Raw genomic sequence first — 23,163 nt, 5'->3', positions numbered from 1 at the left:
TTCTTCTTGTTTTTTCAATAAATCAAAAGAATGAGGTATGTGAGAAAGGCAGTGGAAACTCAGTGTTGTTATTTTTTCCCGATCTTGTCATTAGGGTCGTCGAAAGCATACACGATTGCAAATGGCAGAACAACAAAGTCGTCAATAAAAGCCGTTTCAGAAAATCGTTTTTCGTTCCTGATGAGCTTGTGTCTAGGTGCATAACGTGTAATCCGCGCATTCACGCAAACATACGGGGCGTCATGGTCGGTTACCAGTGGACATGGAAGTACTTCAGTGTAAGTAATGCGTTTCGGCGTGTTAGTAATTATGTGATCAATCAAGGTTTTACTAGTCTTTGTTATTCGTGTTGCCTTAGTGACCATCTGCTTGAGACTGAACGAGTCTAACAATTCATTGTAACGCTTCACCTGAGACATTTCAGGGCGGAACATGTCCAGGTTAATATCCCCAGTTAAGAGTAGTATACCGTCTCACGAGGCTACGTTTGTACTTTGCAGATCCTCAAAAGTCTGTATCCAGTCTGAGAAATTCGTTTGGCTTCCAGAGGCCGTTTGCTTGAGGCCTGGTTAGCGCTAACCGTTGGTTAAGAGATATCAAAACCTATAGGTTTCCATGGTATTTAACGCTTTATATGCATTATCTTGTGTTGTTTTTCATTTCCAGACAAAGCTTGTAAATGGATATCATCATCAATGATTTCGTTACTAGAGTTGATCAGACATTCGTCATCCGAGACAGAGATATCGTATGCATAGAAAGATGGTACACTCCCAATACATTTGCGGCAGATCCACTGTTTAGGGTTTGTGGACGAGACGTGCTTCAGATTTATAAAATATTACTTGGGTGCATTTAACATGCGTGAATTCAAAACACGTGGTGCAATAACAGCATTTATGATTCTTTGCTACCAGTTTCTCACACTGACTATATCGGGGAGCAGTTTGCTTTCTGCCTCTCGTTGAAGGCCTAGGCCTACTGGTTTCCTGGCCAGGATTTGGGTTGACGTCGCCACATTGTAACAGGAGGCAAAAGGTAGCTGTAGAATTACTGTAATCAGAGACCCTTTCCTGATGACCATTTCTTTGTTACCTCTTGTTGAATTAGTAGCACTGGCATTTTTACTCCTGTCCTCAGGGACGAAAAAGGCACTGTGGTCACCATGGTTGCTGTGGGCCTTTGGGACATCAATGGCATCTGAGAGTATGCAAATGTTGTGAATAAACTGTGTTGAGCAAGGGCCAAGTTCTGCTGAGAAATTTTGATTTACGCCACAGTTGACAATCTTGGTATGACTGCAGCTTTCAGAAAAGGATGCCTTAACCCTTAAAAACTAAGAAAATTTTTAAACTGAAAAAACCCCAGCTCTGAACCAGAGTTAAAAGCTTCAAGGTCATCAGCTTCTGGTTCCAGAGCTTGCGCATTAAAGGTGTTCCTGCCGGAGAGAAGCCTTGCTGTCAGAAATGGGTCATTTCTCAGTGCCGACGTCGTTGTTTCTCTTGTCGTGGGCTTCTAATTAAGTGTTTGACAGTAATGTCACCTTCTTCCACATCGATCTAGCATACGTACTTATTTGTTTGGTACATTTATTTAAGTCAAAGCTCGCGTGCCCGTATGTGATAAGCTTTTCCCGGCAAAGGAATTCAAAAAATAAAATTAACTAAAGCCTTGAAACAAGGATATCACGGATATGGGTTAGGTACGGGCGTAGAGAAATGAATTAACGTGAGAAACAAATGTGCACGTTCTTTGCTTATATTTATTACATCAATAAGTCAACACTGCATTGGAGATCTTCACATGAAATAGTGACTGCGTAAATGTAAAACTAAAGCTGATACCCAGATTTCCTGCCGAAATCTCTACCCACCGGGATTTTTTTTCTAAATTGGAAACCGAGGCAAGAACCGAACGAACACCAATCCCAGAGCCTGGAGAGCCTTACGCATGCGCACAGTCATATCTCCCGGGTAGCGGAGGCCATGGACAGCTGTTTCGGCCTTATTAACGGAGCCCCCTAACGGTCATAAAACGCGTTTGGAGCTCTTTACTGCCGAGGCAGGTAGAAAAGCCCATTAACCGACAGCTTTATATATTCACAGATAAACATAGTGAACTGACTCTTTTGCTCATTCGCCATTGCAGTGCTAAATGTCTTTATCGCCTTCCTGTCAATGCTTTCAAAGTACGTCATTCTGGTCATTCATTCATATCCAGGGTATTGGTAAATAACGAGAATAAAAAATAAATTTAATTTAAGTATTAAAAGTATAATAAATTAATTGATGAAATAGAACGAAATTGTTCAACAATGGTCTAACTTTTGCAGCTTGTATAATCTCCTCAGGATTTCTTCTTGTACTGTCCCATCCCCCCTCTCAAAAAAACTGAACTAATTTATCAGGGCGTTCACATTTACATATTGCTATTAGACCGACTATCGATCATAAATTAACGTAAGTTAGCAGGGGTTACAAGGGGTTCAGAACCCCCCACTTCCCGTACCTTTATCTTCCGGCTCCGTCTCTTCTTAGTCGTGATCCCGTCCCCTGTAAATTAGGAGGCTCATAACACATCTTGGTCATTTAACTACGTAATTCTTTCATTTATCGGTTTGTCTTGCAGCTGTTACGCGTCAGTTACACGACAGCTGCTTGACATTTATTTACAGATTCATTATCAATACTAGGTGGACAGAACAAAAGGACACGAAGTGCCCTACAAGGTTAAGCCACCCAACCCACCCCCAGTGAAAATATGTCCCTAACCAACCCCATAAGCCATAATAATAATAAGCGAATTGTTGCCGGAAGTGTACACATGGTGCGACAACGCTGCTTTCGCTAATTTTGTCGCTGCGATTAGTCGAACGAATTCAAACTGGTTTGAATTCTTGCGACTGATCGCGGCGACAAACAATGATTTTCATAAAATTAACGGTGTCACAAGGCAAATTGTTGCGGCGACTTGTGCCCGCAACGTGTCGCAGCGACTTATCGCCTAGTGTGTCCTTAACAAGCGCATATTTCATTCTTGCAGGGTTACATACACAGTTTCGTCTTCCACGGTCATAGTTTGTATTAACTGGTTATTCGAGCGAAGCAACAAAAAGTTAGATTCGAAAATTTAGACATTTTTTGAGGATTGAGGTAGTCATAGCTCTCATAGCTCGTTATCGCATGTTACACTTTGGGCGAAGTATGTCGTTGAGATGTACGAAAATTAAGAAAAATCATTCAAATTGAACTTAGTTCCTGTAAAGGCAAAAATCTGACATCATTAGCCACATGGTTCAATACGGTTTATATGCATTTTACTCGGTCTCACCAGGTGATTTTGAACATTTCAGGTGTAAAGCATGATTTTTTTCGATGGCTTCAAAAGTTTAATTTATAAGAAAATTAGATTTGTAGCAGGTACGAATCACAAAGCTAATTAAATTACGAAATTTTAAACAGAAAGGGACCAGAGTGCAACTTTAATATTTCATTTAAAAATGACTCTCTCAACAATTAATGTATCGTTTCCTTGATAAATTATCATTAGGTGTCAATTTATCAAAGGAATAATTCAACTTTGATTGGGAGAACGAATAATTGAAATAAATGGAGCTCAGCTTTGTTTAATTTTCACCTGGGGGCAGGTTTTTTTTAAGGCGGTAGCAAATTTTATCATAGTCATCGAGGGACTGGCTTTGAAATCTTAAAACTTTCGAAAGCGAGAATAATGTTGTTGCAATCGATGTTGAATTGACCTTGTAGTCCACATTCTTTCGTTTTCGTTTCGCACTGGTACGCAACAAAGTTACCCATAATTTAATCGAAAGATTTGGTTGGTTATCTTATTGAAAAAAGGTGCGTTTTGTGCACTGTGAAGGCCAAAAATACTGACAAAAATATGAGAAAAAAAAAGGACTTGTCGAGTTTTATAACTATCTCAATACATTATTTCTGGTCGGCTGCCATAATATAGCACGCACCTGCGCCTCAGTCGTTTCAGTTTTGTTTTGTTTTTTTTTCTCTCTCTCTCTCTCTGTGGAAAGCTGGGGAGACCCAAAGAAAATGAAAACTATTGAAAGCTTTATTTTCTACAGCATTAAATCTACTGTCTCCTGTTGTTGGGAATTGAAGGCTGGAAATGAATCAGTGCTTTTTGATAAGTGGCAACTGATATTTAAATTTCTTTTCACATTCTCTCGTCCTATCTAGGCGATAACTTGGCTGAATATAACTTTCACGTGATTCTGCATGCAAAATATCATTTGGTATCCCTCCTCGTTTGTGTTAAAAGATTTAGGTGTGAGTTAAAGTAAAGCAAAGTGCTTTAGTATACTTTAAACGCAGCCTCCTATTAAAGCCTTCCTTCGTCGCTCCTCGCAACCAGGGAAGGAAATTGAGGACTTCCCGGGGGAGGGGGGGAGTCCTTGTTCTCATGTTTCTTTTATGTTGTTCCTAAGATGGCTCATGTTACCTTGTTCCATAAGATGTCTTGTCTTCGTTCCCCTGCACCCTTGTTCCCCGTGTTTTCTTGTTCCCTAGGAGACCGTCAAGGTTTGACAGGAAAAACAACCTTCTGAGACATGTAATTGAGCTTTCATCACGTGCGTGTAAGAAAGATTATGTCGTTATAAGTAGAACACGTCAGCAAATTGTCTTGACAATTTCCGCCCGATGGAACAACAATTACTTTAGTTAAAAATTTTACTATTTTAATTTAAGTAACACGAGTTTCGTTTTCTTTCTTTATGGGATACCGTCGACACTTAACTCCGATTCGTTCTCTATTTGACCCACGTGAGCGGCTCGTATTCAGGCGTCAGTTCTGCATAATTATATCAGTTCACCATAAGTTTTTGTGCCCACCTGTCGCCACATATCTTCAACTTGCATTAATTACATGGATTGTGGTTTCAAGTGACGTTAAAACCGGCAACTCTCCTTTAGTTGCAAACGGAGTTGACATTCATTGAGGAAGGCCGCCAGCAATTTTAACATCGTGCTCAAGGTGAGGTAGATGTAAAATAACCGTAAATTTCATTACATGTACTTCTTCTTGTTGCTGTTTCAATTTTTGACCTCGGAGAAGTAATTCTTCTTCCATGTTTAACTTTCCATGTTTAACTTTAACAAGTAGTCTTCTGGAAAAGTGATGTGGGTACCGAAATCCAACTCGATATAGCCGAATGAATGAAGTTTATATTCGATATCATAACGATCGTATTTCGCTGTGTACCAATCGCAAGTTTCATCTGGGAAGGGAAAAAGTGGACGGGGAGCGGGTTTTCGACAAAAGGAAAAGTTTGTCGACAAAAATAGATAAGGATTCAGTTATTTTAATCAGTCTGCAAGAGTTCAGTCTCCTTTAAAGAATAAGTCAACCCCGAGTATGAAGAGATTCTAAAAACAGGTCACAAAATGAATTTTCTCTAGAAATACCTTATAATTTTATTTGAATGGAACTACGTAACGTCAGTTATATTTTTTTGAATTGATATGCAATGAAACGTCTATTAGATAATTCAATCCAAAGATCTGGTACTTTCCCTCGATTTTATTGGTTAAAGAAAGACAGCGGCAGGCCTTGTCATGAAGTTTGCGTTTGTAATTTTCCAGTCAGGAGAAGAGAAATTTATTTCGCTTATAAGAAAATTCAGCTAGGAGTTCATCTGTCCTCGCTGTACCCTGACAGGAAAGGCACCACTTAAAACTAAAATAATGCTACACATGTAAAGAATTGAGAGTCTGGCGTTTTAATCCTCGGTGTATCTTGGCTCGAAAGGCACCTGACTAAAAACGGAGACAAGGAATATTGCTAAACGGCTGCCATAAATAGATAAGGTCTAATAATGATAGAATAACAAGAAGAGTTGGATAAATTGTCTACATAACTGAAAGAAACGAAAAAAATATCAGTTATTTGACAGAACGCAAAACGATTAACAGTCAGCTTCCACCAAGATAGGAGTTTGTGTTTATCTGTTACAATTTTAATTCCTCGTTTTTGAACGTTTGCGTCGAGAATCTTCTTGGAATAATCGTGTGGCTCTTCCGCAGGCTACCTCATGAAATGTATAAAACAAAGCTATTTCACATTAACAGCAAATATCAGTGAAAAAATATTTCCAAGATATAACTTCAGTTTCATTTATCATAAATAAATTATATCTCGGCCTATCTCGTACATCGCATGAACAATGCTATGCAGATACTAAGTTTTCAATACAAAATGATCTAGTTCCTGGAACTTTTTGAAGTGTCCACAAATAAAATAAAGTCAAAAGTTGGAGCTTTCAAGATATAAGCGGCGATATCTCAAAGGTGAAAATGAAAAAGAATTAATAAGTAAACGTGTATATTCTTTTGATTAACAAATTATTGTAATATGTAATTAGACCCCAAGGAACGACGCAAGGTCTTGAATAGGAGTTCAAATATTTTAGGTGACATTGCATTGGATGAAATAGGAAATCTGCCTCGTCCATGCAACGAGAAAATTACTTGCCTTCTAAAATACTGTTGACAGCGTTGCACGACCGATAGTTTGCGCCCAAAAACATAAATTATGTATTATTCTAATGTAAAAATCATTCAAATCGAAAACCATCAGAAATGCTCCATTTGGAAATCAAATGGGTTGCTCGGCTTCAGGTGGGAATCCTCAAAATCCCCAACGTGCAAAACATTTTCGCGCCTTGAGGATCTCGGAAAAGCTTTTCAGCGCCGTCTCTCATGTTTTGCACAAAGGGTTTTCGTTACTTTAAGGCGGTTAGTAGGCTATCCTCGCTTTCCCGCTGTGTGCAACTTTTTGTTTATATTTTGGTAATTCTGCATCTTGCGTGTCTTCGCAGGGACTTTGAAATACTGGTAGTTCTTCTGAGCAGCCAGGCGATAGTTTCATTCAATGAAAAGGTATGCAGTGAGGTTTTCATGACACTCAGTTTTACCATAAAGTCATTCTTGTTGGAGTCAACGTTATTTTTGTTTTCTGTGACGGTGTTTTTTTTTCAAGACTTAGATTCATGTCATGACAGCTCCCTTGTTGTCAGCGTTTGAGAACGCAAGGGTAAATCAATGAACACATTCTGGATGAGTCAAATTTTCATTTAAAAAATCAGAAGAACTCTCCAGTAATTCAAGATTTATTGCTCAACTTATGCAAGGCGACTAGGTACGAATCGAGTGTTGGTTAACATTCTCGAAATTTGGCGGAACTGAATTTGAAATGCATCCCACATAGTTATTAATTTAACCTAGAAATTTTACTTCTATCTTTGAAAGGGTACTTTTTGTCAGTTTTCTGTCAGGCCATTCATACTAAACGGCTTGTTTTTAAATACAAATTGTTATAGCATATCCACGGTAGCGAGTCACTAAAAATCCGCCATTGTTGGCGAAGTGTTATAATATGACCACAGATCGCATGCAAGGAATTTAGTGTAAATAAAAGCGAAGACCTGCCATTTTGATTGATTCTTGTTTGCATAAATTATTACTCTTGAATTTGGCTTGACAGCACACATTAGCACCGAGCGATTGGATCAAAATGAAGCGCGATAGGGGAAAAAACTCATTTACTATTGATCGAGATATGGCGTCAAATCTCAATGAAAATTGTTATAGGGCAGTATATAGTTAGTTTTTCTCAGTTTCAACTTAGTATCATCCGTGCATCTGTGAATGAATTTCACTTTTACCTTGGCAAGACGGCAAGATAAGAAGAGTTAAGAAAAAAAAAACATAGTTATCGCATCAAAAAAGGACTTTTGACCCTACATTAAAAATGTCGAACGCCAGCGATTTTTTTTGTTATCTTGCCGATGCAATTTACGCTATTTGATTCTTGCTATTAATTGGTCGTTGCAACTCTATATTGTTCTAAACCTCTGCGAGTATTGTTATGAGAGTCTTTCTCCATTAAAGCTAGAGTAGTTCGCTTTAGTTTTTGAGTCATTTTACCGCAGTAGAATCGTTTCTAAAGTACGACCTTTGAATATATTTATTTTTCATTGGTTAATTCAATCATGACATTCGTCATTTGTAAAGGAGTAATTTTAATTACTGTTTGGGAAATCTAGAGTTACGTATACCTCTTATAGAAAAGAAACAAAATGGCTTGAAGATTGAATAAGGTACCTAACTAACGCCTGTATAGCTGTTTTTCGCATTTTCACGACTGTGTAATATTGGCTTAAAATTGTTCTTCATGGTTAATTTATCCATTCTTCAGTGAGTGACGTTTGTGTCGTTATTAAGGCTTCATTTCTCTTTGATTAACCAAGCTTGAGAAAAGTAAGATTATCTTTGTACTTGAATCTGCACAGAACGCCCTGTTTGTCTTAATTCTTTGTCTAAAAAGCATTACGAAGTGTGTGTGTCTTTTTCTTCAATATTATAGTATTTTCGACTTCCTCCGTCTCTTTATCATCAAAATCATTTGAGAACGCACGTAAATCTATAACCGTTATTTGAAAACTAATATAATTTTAATCTTGATTTTGTCATTGTTGCAAAATTAAATTGAACTGTACGAATTGCTAACGAGAACATCCCTATCGTTCTCTGGCCATGTTATTTTGATTCTCCTGACTTTTCGGGTCAATTTGATACGAGCCATGTTACCAGCCACCCGGAACAAATCCTGGCCAAAAGAAGGTGTATATATTCTTTTCTTCGCGGCCAAAATAACAAAATTTAATTTAATTCACTGTAGGGTGCATTTTAATGAACATATGTACAAATCTTAAGCCTGCACGCAATCATCATCAATATCGTAAAATATATTTTCTGACCGCTCCACTAACATGCCTAGATAATAAGCAGGTACGTGGATGGAAGTGAAATAATGTTCGTTGAACAAAAAACAGAATATCCCGTAATTAAATAAATTACATTCAAACAGAAAAGAGGGAATTCAAATCGACAGTTGCATGCCTACACAATCAAAGTTAATTCTTATTTCGTTTGAGAAGATGGATTGTCTTAGAATGTTATAATTATTTCGTTATCTCTTAATTTTAAACTGCAGTGTTCACGCCAAACAGAAACCACTGCTTCACTCCTGCAGTTTATCTTAGGGACTTCTATTAAACCCAGCCTCACGGATTGTCCAGAATTACTCCCAAAGTATTTCAAATTAATACAACTGAAACAATTGAGTTCAGTAAAATTTGATTGGAAGTTCTTAAAAAAGTGCTACGGTTTGTTTTGAAAACTACTTGCATCACAAAGTTAATCTAAAATATCCCAATGCAATTTCACTGAGAGTTATGAGAAATGTTACTGGTAAAGCGGCATTACAAGTCTTTTTGCCTTTGCAGGTACAAAGACGGCACCGGGAATCATGCAATGTCACTGAAGAATGGTGACAGGCTGCCATGATGGAGGAGTAGTCCATGCAAACAAAAGAACCTTGTCAAAATTGTGGAATGCATGCAAGCATGGCGATGTGCGGACAGTTGAGCGCCTAGCAATAAAAAAGGTCGGTGCTAATGCAAAAGCGCATGGAATGGCTCTCATTCACATAGCTGCGCGGTATGGAAACCCAGACACTGTCAGGTACCTTCTCTCCCTGGGAGCGAATGCCAAATGTGTGGACGAAAAAGGATGGACAGCTCTACACTGGGCTAGCTCTGGTGGGCATGTGACAGTTATGCAACTTTTATTGGTCCACGGGACTGACCCTGACGTAAAAACCAACACTGGAGCCACCCCACTGCATCTTGCTGCTTCGAACGGTCACGAGAAAGCTGTGGACCTTTTGCTGACTTTCGGGTGCAACGGAAACGTCGCCGATGGAAATGGCAGAAATGCGATGTTTCTTGCAAGTAGAGGTGGCCATGTTCCTGTAATAGAGGTTCTCCTAAAACACGGCGTTAAATCCAACGTGCCACTTAAGAAGGGCCCTACACCAGTTCACACGGCTGCGAGGAATGGGCATTCGAAGGCTGTTAATTTCCTTATATCTTGTGGTGCTGACGTCGAGGTCGTCGACAATGACGGCTGGAATGCTCTTCATTCGGCGTGCCAAAATGGTCATGTTGAGGTAGTGGAAACACTTCTCAAGAACGGAATGGAAGCAGACACAAGAATAAATGGTGGTTGTACTCCCTTAATGATTGCCAGTTGCCACGGACACCGGGACGTGGTAGAATTTTTAATTTCTAAGGGAGCAGATCCAAAATCGTTTGATGCGTTTGGTTGGACCGCCCTGCATTTTGCAAGCCTGGGAGGCCATGTATCAGTCATCAGGGCGCTCATTAAGGCGGGAGTTGATGTAAATGTTCGCACAACCCACGGTACGATCCCTCTTCACATTGCAGCCCGTTATGGGCAATCTGAAGTAGTGAAGTACCTAACGAGAAAGGGTGCAGACCTAAATGGCACGGATAAGGATTGTTGGACAGTGCTTCATTACGCTAGTCAAGGTGGTCGCTTGTCTTTCCAAGTCATGGAGTCAATTATTAATCAAGGAATCGATCTTAATGCGAAGTCAGTTTTAGGGATCACTCCGCTGCACATTGCAGCTCGACATGGCCATCCAGATGTCTTGGATTTTCTTTTATCACAGAATGCGGATCTCCTAGCTCAGGACAATAAAGGATGGACTGCTTTACACCACGCTTGTAAAGGTGGCAATCTGCCGGTTGTGGAAGCATTGTTTAACAAAGGAATAGACCCAAATGCTGGAACGTCCTCTGGTTTAACCCCAATTGGCATCGCAGCTCTTCGCGGCAATAAACAATGTATCGAGTATTTGCTTTCTAAGGGCGGAGACCTAAATACTGTAGACAAAGAAGGCATGGCGGTGCTTCATTTTGCAAGCCAGGGTGGACATGCAGACGTGATCGCATCATTACTTAACTATGGAATGCAGCCAAATGTCCAAGCAGACAAAGGCCTAGTGCCACTTCATTCGGCAGCTTTCAATGGACACGCAAGTGCTTTAAACCTTCTTGTCTCAAAAGGAGGTGATCTCAAAGCGACTGACGATCAAGGTTGGAACGTCTTGCACTTTGCTTCTCAAAATGGACATGTCATCGCTGTAGAGACAATACTAGAGCTCGGCTTGGATCCTAATGAGAAGACAATGGATGGACGAACCTCTCTCCACATTGCCACGATACACGACCACCCGGAGGCAGTAAGGTTGCTTCTTTCTAAGGGTGCTGATGAACACATCCGTGACAACAATGGGTGGAATGCTCTACACGTTGCAAGCTTTCATGGCCACGTGGCCATTCTTGAGCTGTTCCTGGAGCTAGGTGTTGAGGTCGACTGTCTAACGAGCGACGATTCAACTCCTTTGCTCTTAGCGGCTAAAGGAGGGGAGAAGGAAGCAATAGTTCCTCTTTTGTCACGTGGGGCTAGTCGAGATGCTGCTGACAATGAGGAATGGAAGGTGTTACATTTGGCGAGCCTTGGGGGTCACGTCGAAGTGGTAGAAATCCTTCTAGAGAACGGCATTGAACCAAACCAGAAGACTCAAAAAGGCATCACAGCTATGCACTGTGCTGCGTTGAAAGGACACATTGACATTATTGATTTTCTGGTACAACATGGTGGGAACATTTACGAGAGCGATAACGATGGATGGAATACCCTTCATTATGCTTGCAGAGGTGGCCATGAGAAAGTCATTGATCAGTTGAAAAGGCTTGGCATGCCTTTAAACTGCCAGGCGGGAGACGGTTCAGTTCCCCTACACATCGCCTCCCGCTACAGTCACCCAGAGCTCGTCAACTTCTTACTAACACATGGAGTTGACACACAGGCTGTCGATAAGAATGGATGGAACGCCCTGCATTATTCCGCCAAAAATGGTACGGTGGCAGTCGTCGATGCCCTTCTCAAGCAAGGTGTAGAGATGGTTGTAAAGCGCACGCACGATGGAGACACAGCAATGGTTATTGCCGAAAAGGAAGGTAACATGGATGTACAGCAGTTCTTGAATAGCATTGTGTCGAATCACTTGGACGACGACAGAAAACATGGGCATTACAATTGCATTATCCTGTGAACCGTTGTATTCACATTGCTCGACGCTTGATAGGATGACTCGCACTGGAGTTGTAGGGAAACATGATTTTGCCTGTTCATTATTTTGAATTTATCAAAAAAAATGTATGGTTGTTTCAGTTCTGTCTATTTGACCTTCAATTTTTGACATCAAGATAACTTTTTAAAAAAATTGATAACGCCAAGATATCTTTTTGTGGAGCGAATATACTCGTAATTTTCCATCGGTGATGTTAAATTTGCGGTTGGAAGTTGCAGTGAGGTAACATTCTTTTATTGCGCACCTGAGCCAAGAAGTGGCCACGGCGTACCCCTGCAATTTTTCTTTGCCATACTGGAATCAGAACACAAACAGGGGTAAAAGGATTAGAATCCCACGGTAAATGCTGAAAATACAGCTAAGCGGTTTCCTGTTTGTTAAATTAATGCAATTTTGAAAATAATTTTTTCCAGTTTCTATTAACACCCCTCCAAACAATATATATAGATTACAAATAAAACCAACCAGTATTAAATGCTATCACTAGAAGGTATTGATTCGCAAGAGAAAATTATGAAGATTTTCTTTTGCAAAAATCGAACTAGGCTTTTAAATAACTTTTTTTCTATTTTATTGAATGCTGGTCGACTTATTTGATATGATAGAGAGCTTTAACGACACAGACGACGAGGAGATTATCACTAAAGCCGCTGTTACACGTTGAAACGTTTAGCTGAAACATGTGCAACGGCGCTGCAAAACAAGTTTCAGCAGGCGTTGCACTGTGTAACATAAAAGGTTGAAGAAACTCGTTCGGGAACGCTGAAACTAGTCTCGAAATGTTGTTTACATGGCCTTGGCCGGTTTGTGATTGGCTTACGCAGCGTAGTAATAAGACCGAGCGAGACCAGTTTCACGAAGTAGTGTTGCGCTTTCTACTTCTGCAACGATCGCACCACTGCGATTGCTGCGATCGTTGCAGAAGTAGAAAGCAGTTTTTTTTTCACATAATAAATTTTATTTACGCACAGTATAACAGTACATACAGACGTACGGCACAAAAAGTAACCTTCATACCAACAACACCTAAAACACTACTTTTAAAGGCCCACCTTAACCGACAGGCATTGCGTGCAGCGGAACAAGTTTCACGTATGAAAATCCCGCTGAAGCTGAAATTCATCCAATTAGATCGCTTCGCTACTATTAGGAACGCGAATTTCCATAACAAAAAGAAACGGTCGAAAAGCCTGTCGATTGAAAGTGGGCCTTTAACAGAGACACTACTCAACGCTACTGAAGTAATTAACTACTTTAAAAACTTCGACTTACGATACATTACTTTAACTACTGCCTAGAAAAACTATATAAGAAATTTCCATTCGTCATAAAATTTGTGTGTGTACTTTTCTGTTTGTATTTTGATGTTAACTCTTGCTTAAAAACAAGTTATATTGGGAAGAAAAGCAGTTCTACTTTTCGTAAAACTTGTCTCGCAACGGAAGTTCAAAAAAGTTTCACGAAACCGACCATGTTACACGGTGCAATGCCTCCTGAAACTTGTTTCGCAGCGCCGTTGCACACCAGCTTCAGCTAAAAGTTTCAACGTGTAACAGTGGCTTAGACAAGGCAAACTACCTAACACAATGGCTTTGAATACTACTCGCTTGAGAGTCATTTTGGTACGTTTCTTTGCTTTCCCCTGCAAGGTAAACCAAATACAAAATAACGTGATCCAAAACAGTACTTTAGCTCTGATATTAATATAGAATAAAACATAGCCATCCTGTAATATGAAAGCCATTTGCTTTGGATGAAGATTTGACTACAGCCCGATCTCACGTGCTTCACAAGAAACACGATTAAATTTACTGCAATGCAAACAATTATGACTAATATGTCTTACAAGATAAAGATTAATAAATGAGACTGCTTGGTGTTTATATTTTGGTAACTTGCGGTAGTACTGTTTTCCAAAGGACAAACAGGGAACAGCTAGATGATCTCCTGTCACGGCCACACCAGAGAAAGATAAAGATTAATAAATAATAATTGAGATTAATGTAAGCAAGGTTAAGATGAATCGGCCCGAATGGCAAGAGAGAGTTATTGCAGGCTAATTTTGATGGCAATGTTAGGGCCTGGTTTCAATACAGTATGGGGCCCAGTTCTCGGCCACAAAAAAACGTAAACTTGTATTTCTTACTTTGGAATAGCCTTAAGAACTTGAAATTTCACAGACAACTAGCTTCAGCATTCAGTTTACACATGTAAAGCTATCTACTGCTCAACGCTGTTTTCTCCCGAGTAATAACGCAAATGGAGGCTTCGTTCGTGGGCCCAGTTATCGGCTTGCCCAGAGAGCCCAGTTCTCGGCCACAAAAGAGTGCGCTTGATTCCTCAGAATAAACAACGCTTTATCGCCAATTTTTGTTGTTAAGTCACTAATACGGCTTGTGTTTCATATTTCGACCGCAAAGTATCCTTAACGAGCTTTGTTTCATTTTAGAAAAGGAAGCTTTTTGCACACCTAGTTTTCTCTTAAATGCAGTCAAGCGAGGCTCAAAAAAATTCAAAACGAGGTTCGTTAAGTCAGAACTCATAGTTTTAAGTCATATCCACTGTCAGAACATTCTACTCCACTACAGTCTTACTTTTACAAATGATTTGACATGAAAACTCTATACAAAACTTTGAGCGCTTTTTAGTGTTGTCAACGTTGACCAGGGTGGCCGAGAATAGGCAAATACGCAAAAGTACTAAGGAAATATTCAGGAATGAATTTAGGTCAAAGAATAAAACAGGTCGGCAAAAGTTTATATTTAACAGATAGCTTTATCACTCTACGTTCTTTATGCCAAGAATTGGCCCATTTGGGCCTTCTATACGGATAAAATATAATTAAATTAGACCATGTGATTCGAGTAGCCGTAAACAAACACGTTTTTGTGGAAACCAAATTCACCTACCTTCACGTCACCGCGACGTGCTCACAGTATATAGTAGCTGTAAACTCAAAACTTGGCAGGACGAAAGACAAGGAATCAAGCTACCTTTGGAAGCAATTTCTTTTTATTCAGATTCATTTGTGGCGCGAAAAGTAAACGTTGAACAAAAAGTGGCCGAGAACTGGGGCCGACTGAGAACTGAACTCCTCACTGTATTTATATACATGATGGGATTGCTCAGCTTACATGTATGACGTAATTCACACTTGCGGCTCTGAAGACGACTCAACAGAAAGATTGGGGTCTGACGACTCTACTACCTCACCAGTGTCATATAGTGGTGGTTGTTTGGAATTCTTGCTATGAGCATGAAACAGTGTGAAGGGCGTCGTCTCCGGCAATGCACGTTTAAATACCTGGATCTAAACGTGCACAACTGTATTTTGTCCGAATTTAGCAAAATTTTAGTCTTTTTCATAACTCACTGATTCTTGTAAAATGGCTAACAGAGATGGAAACTGTCAACGATCATCTTATTTTTTTTTACCATGCAGTGGAAATCTATAATCAAAACTCTCGCATCTTCTAACCTCTGGTGAGTTTCTTGAGATAGATACATTTTGTTTCTTCTTTTCTTGACCTAATTCAACAATGGATCCAGCTTAATCCTTTTTGAAATCTCTATCAACTTCATCGAGAACTGACTTTCATAGAGTTCTGGCTTATAATCAAAATGCCTTGCCTGGGACCGTTATGGTAGATTTTGCAATTAACAACATTTTTTAAAGTTACCTTCTGTCGCTCCTTCAATAAAAAAGATTTAATTTTGTTTGATTTCTTTTTCGTCTTTGCAGCATGAAATATATATAGGCCACAACTTTCGATAATGTGCTTTGCCAACTGGCCAGCTGATTGATCGCTTGTTGGTCTCGAGGCTAGAGTTAGCCTCGCTTCAACCTCTGCTTCGACGTGTTGATCTCACCGTTCCCATGATAATTATATTTCCAATGCATAACAGCTCCAGCCTCGCTTTTGTACAAAGGCCAGGTGCCCGAGCGCAAAAATATGTAGAATGGATCATCTACCTAATAATTATCTCCCAGCTGGCCAATGGGACCTTCAGTCGCATGTTCAGCCGAATATGTTTGTTTTCACTGATTTTGCTTTTAATGGCACATCCTCAAAACCTGACAGCGCATTATTGGTCGAAATTTGACCCAAGAGGAGCTTATTGGCAACCTATGGGTTTACGGTATCATCTAAATCTAGAATACAGGTCGCGCCAAATAATGGCCAATCAGATTGGTCCTAATGACAACAACCAAGTAAAAATTGTTGATGTCGTAAACTGGTGGGCCGCTTTCAAATCGCTTTAAGCTTATGGACTTCTGTGCGCGCGCATCCAAATTGAACGTGCATCTCATTACTAACATTTTTTTCTCCGCTTTGGTGTCATCATCATCATTATCATTCAGCGTATTGTGACAATGTCCAAAATAAATATGGTCATAGTGCGCTAAACATTCCTCGTGCGTACTCAACAGATATCCTGCGATATACGTAATTTTGTGTGTCGGGGAGAAAAACGGTAGTTCCTACAGCTTTTTTTTTTTTTTCAATAAACGTAGAAAATTGTGCTTTGCCATTAACGTGTTGAATAATAAAACAATTATCCTGCTCAATCTTGCGGCATATCGCCTGATTTTAGCCAACTCGGTCAACGGCCTTGTCGGCTAAGTATCAAGCGATATTCCGAACGATTTTGTAGGATAATTGTTAAATAGCTGCATGCCATCAACTTCATCATCATCATCATTACCGTCATCATCTCATCCTCCTACTCCTCTTCCTTCTCCTCCTCTTCATCATTATCATTATCATTATCATTATCATCATCATCGTCATCCTCCTCCTACGAACCCAATGCTGTAGTGCAAAGAACGAAAAAAAAAAAAGTTCTGGAAGTCGTAATGCCACTCGAATCTAAAGACCACTAATATCATCTATATGTTTTGTCTCGGATTTCAGTTTTTTTTCCTTTTTTCTCCTTTCTCGTATTCTTTTCCAACGTTATGGACTTCGCGATCGTGAGAAGATCAAGACGAGCTTTACGTCGCAAAGTCTAGATCATTATTGCCTTGAAGAACTCGGGGAAGTTGGAGAAATTCCAATCGTTTACAAACTGCTGAGAATATTCACAATTATTGTGGACATATATTTGCAAGTTGTGTGATTAAATTTCATTGTCCGCTTTATTCCACCTGTCCAATGCGTCAAACTCTTGGCAGTAAAGAAGGGCATGATTTCAGTATTTATTCTAAATATAATTACAGCTCCATTTATGGTTCAATTTTTACTTGGAGCCAAAAAGAACCTCTTAAAGTCTGTATAGAAAGGTGTTTCAACTGATAAAGGTAAGTCTTAAACGTGGCGATATCTTCATAGGGAATGAGTGGTGTAAAATAAGGCCGGTAAGTATTGTGGTCATTTCTTAAATAAATTGTCGTCTACAAACGTGTAGAAAGAATTCAGCGATCTATCCAAAGTAAATCAACCGAAGCTAGTTAGGACCTGTTTGTCAGTTGTAATAGCTTGAATTAAGTCAGCTAGGTTTTAATAGAAAACAAAACATGAAATTGAAAAATATGTTTAAAGTATAATTGAACCGAATATAATTGGACTTCAAATTAACGACTGAGTATGAAGATTATTTGCAAAATATAGGTACTGTATTTATATTCGTTGCTGCTCTCGGTATAAAAAGGGCGTTTACAGTGTCCACCTCTCTTACTTTTAAGATTGATCAGTCTCAAATGTTGTAAGAAAAAGATGTCAAAACAGATCAAAGACTGAAGAGGTCTTAGTGTGGCGAATCATGAACACATTTAATTCTGGAGACAACCAGTCTTGTTTGGAAAACACGAGGATTTGTACACAAATTGCGGATAACGGAAATTACAGAACATGAACTAGTTTTTCTATTTCGTATTCCCAGGCCAATGAAGACTGCAGATTTAAAGATCATGAGTTTTTCATTACAGCCGACTATATTCAGTCGAACCCTTAGTTATACAACCTCCGTTATAACGATCTGGCTGGATTTCCTTGCTATACGCTACATCGTATTCCCTGCTAATTCGAACTTTCTTATTTCCCCTACGTCTACGCGTTCCATTGCACCATACATTAAAACAAAAAAATGAAAAATGTTGTTAACATGTTGCAGGATTAACTAATTTATATTCCAACGCGAATTACTTTATTATTTATTATGTCTGTCTTTGTTTTCATAAGCGAACACGTCACATAAATACATTATAATCTGTTTTTGGTCATTTAAATCTTTTCTATAGTATTTAAACTTTTTCTGGTGCTTTTTAGGGTAGAAGTGTTTTATAAATACAAAACAAGACTAGTAAGGAATAGCAAAATTAGATTTGAAACAATTTCATATTACTTCGGCGGGTGTCAAACGAACAGAATAACAAACAAGGCCTCTGATTGGCTATCTAGACGAGTTGGCGGACACACAAAGTGTTTTTCACGAGCCAATCAAACTACAAACCGGTTCTGTAAGGATCTGTAAAAAAAAACTGGCGTTATTTAAGCTTTACCTAATTATTATTCGCGTACCAACTAACTCCACCGACATCTTTTTCAGTGAATTTAAATAGGCTCAAATTATCTCGCAGACTCTCGACTTTCGTACAAAATAGAGTCTTGCACGCATGCCATCATTTCTTAATTTCTCATTGTGCATAATTTTTTATATAATTAAGTATTTTGTGTAATGTTGGCAACTCTGGCCTTGAATATAACTTTCAGGTTAAATACTTGAACAAAAACGGACATGTTTTGGTTTCACAGTGAATCTAAATAAGCCGCATTTTCCTCATTTCTGTGATGCACAGGTCAAAGATATCGCCTACAAACTGCTCTGTACCGTTATGTTTCTGACTTGTAAAGATAATTATTGACATTATTTTTGGGTGAGCTGCTTTACATTACATTTTGGTGGTTCTCCTCGGCCACGCTTACAAATCAAAGCACTTTCACTTATTGAAGGTCAAGCACACGAGAAACGCCAACCTGGGCGAAGTCTAGAGTAAGAAACGTTTGGAATTTTATTACTGTGGATACAAGGTGAGTGTCACCTTTAAAACTGCCACATTTTGTGCTTCTTAGAGAAAGCGTAGGATAGCACTTAACATGCTCTGCGCAATTGTTATTCATGAAGCCCGTCGGCTGAGATGAAAGCGTAATTTCTTGAAATGTTTTTCATATTTTCAGGTTCAACTTGATGATTGCCCTGGATAAAAATTCAAATACAGTAGACTGCGACAACGCAGAACTTTGCCTTAAACGCCTCGTGGGAAAGTTATCTGAGGTGGAGATAATCATGGCCGACCGAGAGGGGAAAACCAACCAAATGCGAAAGGAACGAGATGCCGAGAGGACGTGCAATGAACAACTAAAGAAAGAAATAATGAAGTTGAAGAACGAGCTACTTCAAGAGCGGACGAATTCTGCTCAAAAAGAAAAGAAAATCAGGGAACTGGAACAAGGAAAGCTGCAAAATGAAGGTAAGCAGGCAGGTAGCCTCGCATTACTTTTAAGCGCGCACATAAGAATGTCATTACATAATATTTACGAAAAACGGCAAACGTCCGGATGAAATTTGCTTTTTCGGCGAAAACATCAAAGTAACTTAATTTATTTTCGCTAAGTACTTACCTGATATAGTCTCCTACGCAGCGTTTCTTTGTGTGGTCACGAAACGCTCCTCCCCCTTGCATGACCACACAAAGAACGGCTGCGTAGGAGACGATACCTGCTACGGATCTGAAGGCATCAAGAAAATTTAAAATAGAGAGTCAGTTGAAGTAAGTTAGCATTTTGTTTTCTATTTTTTTTTTGTGACAAGCAGCACCCTGTCCTAGCCTTCATTGCTGTTTACAGCGGTTCAGTATCAGTCACACACGCCCCTCAACGACTTTTTTATTCTTTTTTTCAAAACTAAATTTTAGGTGGACGTCAATCAAATATTTCCACGACAATAGTCTTCTTCACTTGTTGACAGTCGAATACATTTGATTGACGTCCACCAAAATTACGTTTCGAAAAAGGAAAAAAAAAAGTGGTTGAGGGGCGCGTGTGACGACTAGCAACAGATGTAACACAAATGCTAAATCTTTGGAAGGACTCAGTTTGAATCCGCCATCTTAGCCTGCTTTGGCTGGCGGTATTCTAGACAAAGGGAATAAAGTCTTGGCGGCGGAGCCGCTAATCGCGTACATTAGGGAGCTTAAGCACGCGCGTTTTTGAGACGCGGACGGCAACCGGATGACGTTTCACATGACAGGACAGTGGTGTCCCCCAAATTTTTATACTAATCATTTCTAATGGAGAAAAGATACTTAGCAATGTAAATGTGGTTGTGTCAAGACATGTTAAAAGGGAAAACAGATCACTTCCGGTTGCCGTCCGCGTCTCAAAAACGCGCGTGCTTAATAAGCTCCCTAATATTACCGCCAGTTACTCAGGCTAACGCCATGTTAGTTTTTTTGATATAGGATTTGAGGGTTCTTTAAAACTTGAAAGGCTAACTTATTTTATACTTAATTAAAATACAAACAAATTCTTCTTTCCAGTTTCACTTTAGGTGGGATATACACCTTATTCCAAAATGGCCGTCATTTTAGTATTCTTTTGTTTGATTGCAAAGTGGCCCTGTTGGCCTCGTTCAAGGTTAAATATTCTTTTGAATTTTATGTTTGAAAGCGAAGCCAAAAGGGCCAGTTTACAATGAAACAAAAGAATACTAAAATGGCGGCCATTTTGGAATAAGGTGTATTATAATCCGTGTAATTTTATTAGAAAATCAGTTCTCTCTCTCTGAACAATCGCACGGCACTTGCAAACAGCGCTATATCGGAATTCGAAGCTAGTTGATAAAAATTCTACGAGGACGCGCTGGATATGAAGTGACAGATAACCAACGAGGCGCGTAGCGACGACTTGGTTACGGGCAGGTACAAAACACAGGTCACAGGGCACAGGTCACAGGTCACAGGTCATTGTTTTACTAATACAGAATGTATCCTAAACATTCATAAAAGCTAACCTTAGGCCTAATTAGACCTAAACGAAAGTTTTTAAGCTTAAGGTTAGCTCTTATGAATGTTTAGGATACCTTCTGTATTGGTAAAACAATGACATGTGCCCTGTGCCCTGTGCCCTGTGCCCTGTGTTTTGTACCTGCCGGCTGGTTACATTCATTTTACATCCAGCCACAGTGTTCTGTCTTAGTCAATTCCCGTCCAAAACGTCTTTTGCCGACCATTTTACTCAGAGCTGCAAAAAACTGTAAGGTTTCCTAGCCTAAATTCTATTGACAAATACCTGTCCTTTGGTAAGGTTAAAACTAGAGAAAACTACAATTCAACAGCACCGAAAAGGTACTGACGCGTTCCTGCTCTTAGAAGCTGTAAGAAACGAGTATGTAAAACGTCATCGGACGTGACGGAGATAACCGGTATAGGCAAGACTTTACACTAGTGCCATAAAATGAACTGGGGGAAAAACGAGGAGCCGTAAGTTGCAGAATGCCCCGACAAAATAATTGCAAGCTAGCCTGAAAAAATCCAAGGTCTGAACGGGATTCGTGTTGTGATCACGGTCACGGGTTAGAATCCCGTTCACGGCTTTCTTTTTTTTTTGTCAGGCTTGCTTGCAACTGCTTGCATTTTACATCTAACACCAATGACTTTCATTTCATGTCCATTCGGCATTTTATTCATCTCTTAAGGGATACTACTTTTTTGAACTCGCGCCCGACTTACCAGCTCCTTCCTGGCTTGAAATGTCAGTGAGTAGAGTTTCTGTTGGAGCCTCATAAACACTTGCTACTACCCTTGCTTAAGTTGCTTGTCTATTTGCGTCTATGTAAGTTGATCTTTCTGAACTTTCATTTCATGTCCATTCTGAAGCCTGAATATTAATTAAGCCGTGTTTTTGGTGTCAAAATTCATTTCAAGCGTATAATTCGGCAAATTCAGACCTCCACTTTAGAAATTCAAACCCTCAATTTGACAATCTCAACCCTTCAGTTCTTCAATCCAAACTTCCTTCAAAATTCAAACATGCGAGCCAATTTCGACAATTCAAATACCATTCAATTGAATACTATATCTCATTACTTGTCACAAGTACCAAATTATGTTTAGTGTGCCGTTTTGCGGAATTGACAACACATATCTCGCGTACTATCAAAGTCCAATTATTTCATTTTTTGCAAATATCCAGGCGAATATGTCAGTGACTTGGACGAAAGAAGACGCGTTAGCGTGCCAGTTGCCTCAGTACGCAAGCAGTGGGAAGCGCAAAAGCTATTGCAGAATGGCTATCCCAAAGACTTGACAAAGCTTCTTGATAGGCGAAGTAACGAGTTGCTCCAGCAACGGCAGCATTACCGAATCTTCGAAAAGAGGTTTCAGCAAGAGAGAGAGAGATGCAACAAACTCGAGCGAAACATCGAATGCGTTCATCATCTCCTGGTAGATTTACTTTGGGTGCATAAAAGGCATCATGGATCAAGGTCTGAATTCAAATGTAACAAAGTACTGATGCTAGGAAAGACAATGAAGAATCATTGCACATCTTTTCTGTTATTTGGTGTTTCCCTGGTGCTGGTCACGCTGTTTGTATTTCTTACAATGGAAGAACATTTTAACCTTAAGACGTTCATCAGCGGGCAATGAAAAATACTTTGATTAATGTTTCTATTCAGAATTTCTTTTGAGGCTGTCTCTCGTGAGATTTATAACTAAAGAAAAAAACCTCACTTTTGTAACAGCGCCAAATTGTTAAAATTTCTCGCTTATTGCAAAGTTTGTTGGGAAGAAATGAAAGCTGAACAAAGGAAGGATTTCATGAAAAATAAAGTTTTTCTGGTCTTGCACACTTCACTTGGATTTTATGACGACGTTACGCTTGTCACTGTAAAACGATGATTAATAAAAAAAATAATGGATAATTAAAAAGAAATTAACACTTTAAAAAATTAAAGGAAGCTTAAAGGGGCAGTGTCAGGCTATTTTAGTCAAGTTTCAAAACAGTAAAAGACGTCTTTGCGTCAAAGGTAAAGGTAATAGTATTATGCTGTCACGTGTTACCCTCGTAAAAATGAGGACCTATACTATAGGTCCTAATTTTCACG

General features: G+C 39.4%; 2 protein-coding genes across 7 annotated transcripts; both read left to right on the top strand.

Annotated features, from left to right (window-relative positions):
- The first annotated feature begins 4,841 nt into the window (after positions 1-4,841).
- LOC138002843 (serine/threonine-protein phosphatase 6 regulatory ankyrin repeat subunit B-like) lies at positions 4,842-15,741 on the top strand. 4 transcript variants are annotated; one of them, XM_068848825.1, is made up of 3 exons: positions 4,842-5,007; positions 6,851-6,911; positions 9,320-15,741. In XM_068848825.1, exon 3 carries the CDS (start codon positions 9,361-9,363, stop codon positions 12,016-12,018), a length of 2,658 nt encoding a protein of 885 aa, XP_068704926.1. In that variant the 5' UTR covers positions 4,842-5,007; positions 6,851-6,911; positions 9,320-9,360; the 3' UTR covers positions 12,019-15,741. The 4 variants fall into 4 exon arrangements, with proteins under 4 accessions (XP_068704926.1, XP_068704948.1, XP_068704941.1 ...); XM_068848840.1 differs by lacking the exon at positions 4,842-5,007 and adding an exon at positions 6,260-6,320; XM_068848832.1 differs by lacking the exon at positions 4,842-5,007 and adding an exon at positions 6,605-6,767.
- Positions 15,742-17,199: 1,458 nt separating this feature from the next.
- On the top strand, positions 17,200-23,145 carry LOC138002871 (uncharacterized). 3 transcript variants are annotated; one of them, XM_068848858.1, is made up of 3 exons: positions 17,200-17,359; positions 19,236-19,528; positions 22,251-23,143. In XM_068848858.1, the coding sequence occupies exons 2-3, from the start codon at positions 19,246-19,248 to the stop codon at positions 22,703-22,705; spliced, it is 738 nt and encodes a 245-aa protein (XP_068704959.1). In that variant the 5' UTR covers positions 17,200-17,359; positions 19,236-19,245; the 3' UTR covers positions 22,706-23,143. The 3 variants fall into 3 exon arrangements, with proteins under 3 accessions (XP_068704959.1, XP_068704972.1, XP_068704967.1); XM_068848871.1 differs by lacking the exon at positions 17,200-17,359 and adding an exon at positions 17,362-17,416 and having other exon boundaries at positions 22,251-23,145; XM_068848866.1 differs by lacking the exon at positions 17,200-17,359 and adding an exon at positions 18,634-19,088 and having other exon boundaries at positions 22,251-23,145.
- Positions 23,146-23,163: the final 18 nt, after the last annotated feature.

This window comes from Montipora foliosa, chromosome 1, assembly GCF_036669935.1.
Source record: "Montipora foliosa isolate CH-2021 chromosome 1, ASM3666993v2, whole genome shotgun sequence".
Lineage (NCBI taxonomy): Eukaryota > Metazoa > Cnidaria > Anthozoa > Scleractinia > Acroporidae > Montipora > Montipora foliosa.
The sequence above is the reverse complement of the archived record's forward strand: the minus strand, read 5'-3'. Positions and strand labels throughout refer to the sequence as shown.

Coding starts and splice junctions, on each gene's coding strand:
- LOC138002843 (XM_068848825.1), top strand. CDS start 9,361: ATGGTGACAGGCTGCCATGATGGAGGAGTAGTCCATGCAAACAAAAGA.
- LOC138002871 (XM_068848871.1), top strand. CDS start 19,246: ATGATTGCCCTGGATAAAAATTCAAATACAGTAGACTGCGACAACGCA. Junction 19,529..22,250: donor AGGAAAGCTGCAAAATGAAG/GTAAGCAGGCAG, acceptor GCAAATATCCAG/GCGAATATGTCAGTGACTTG.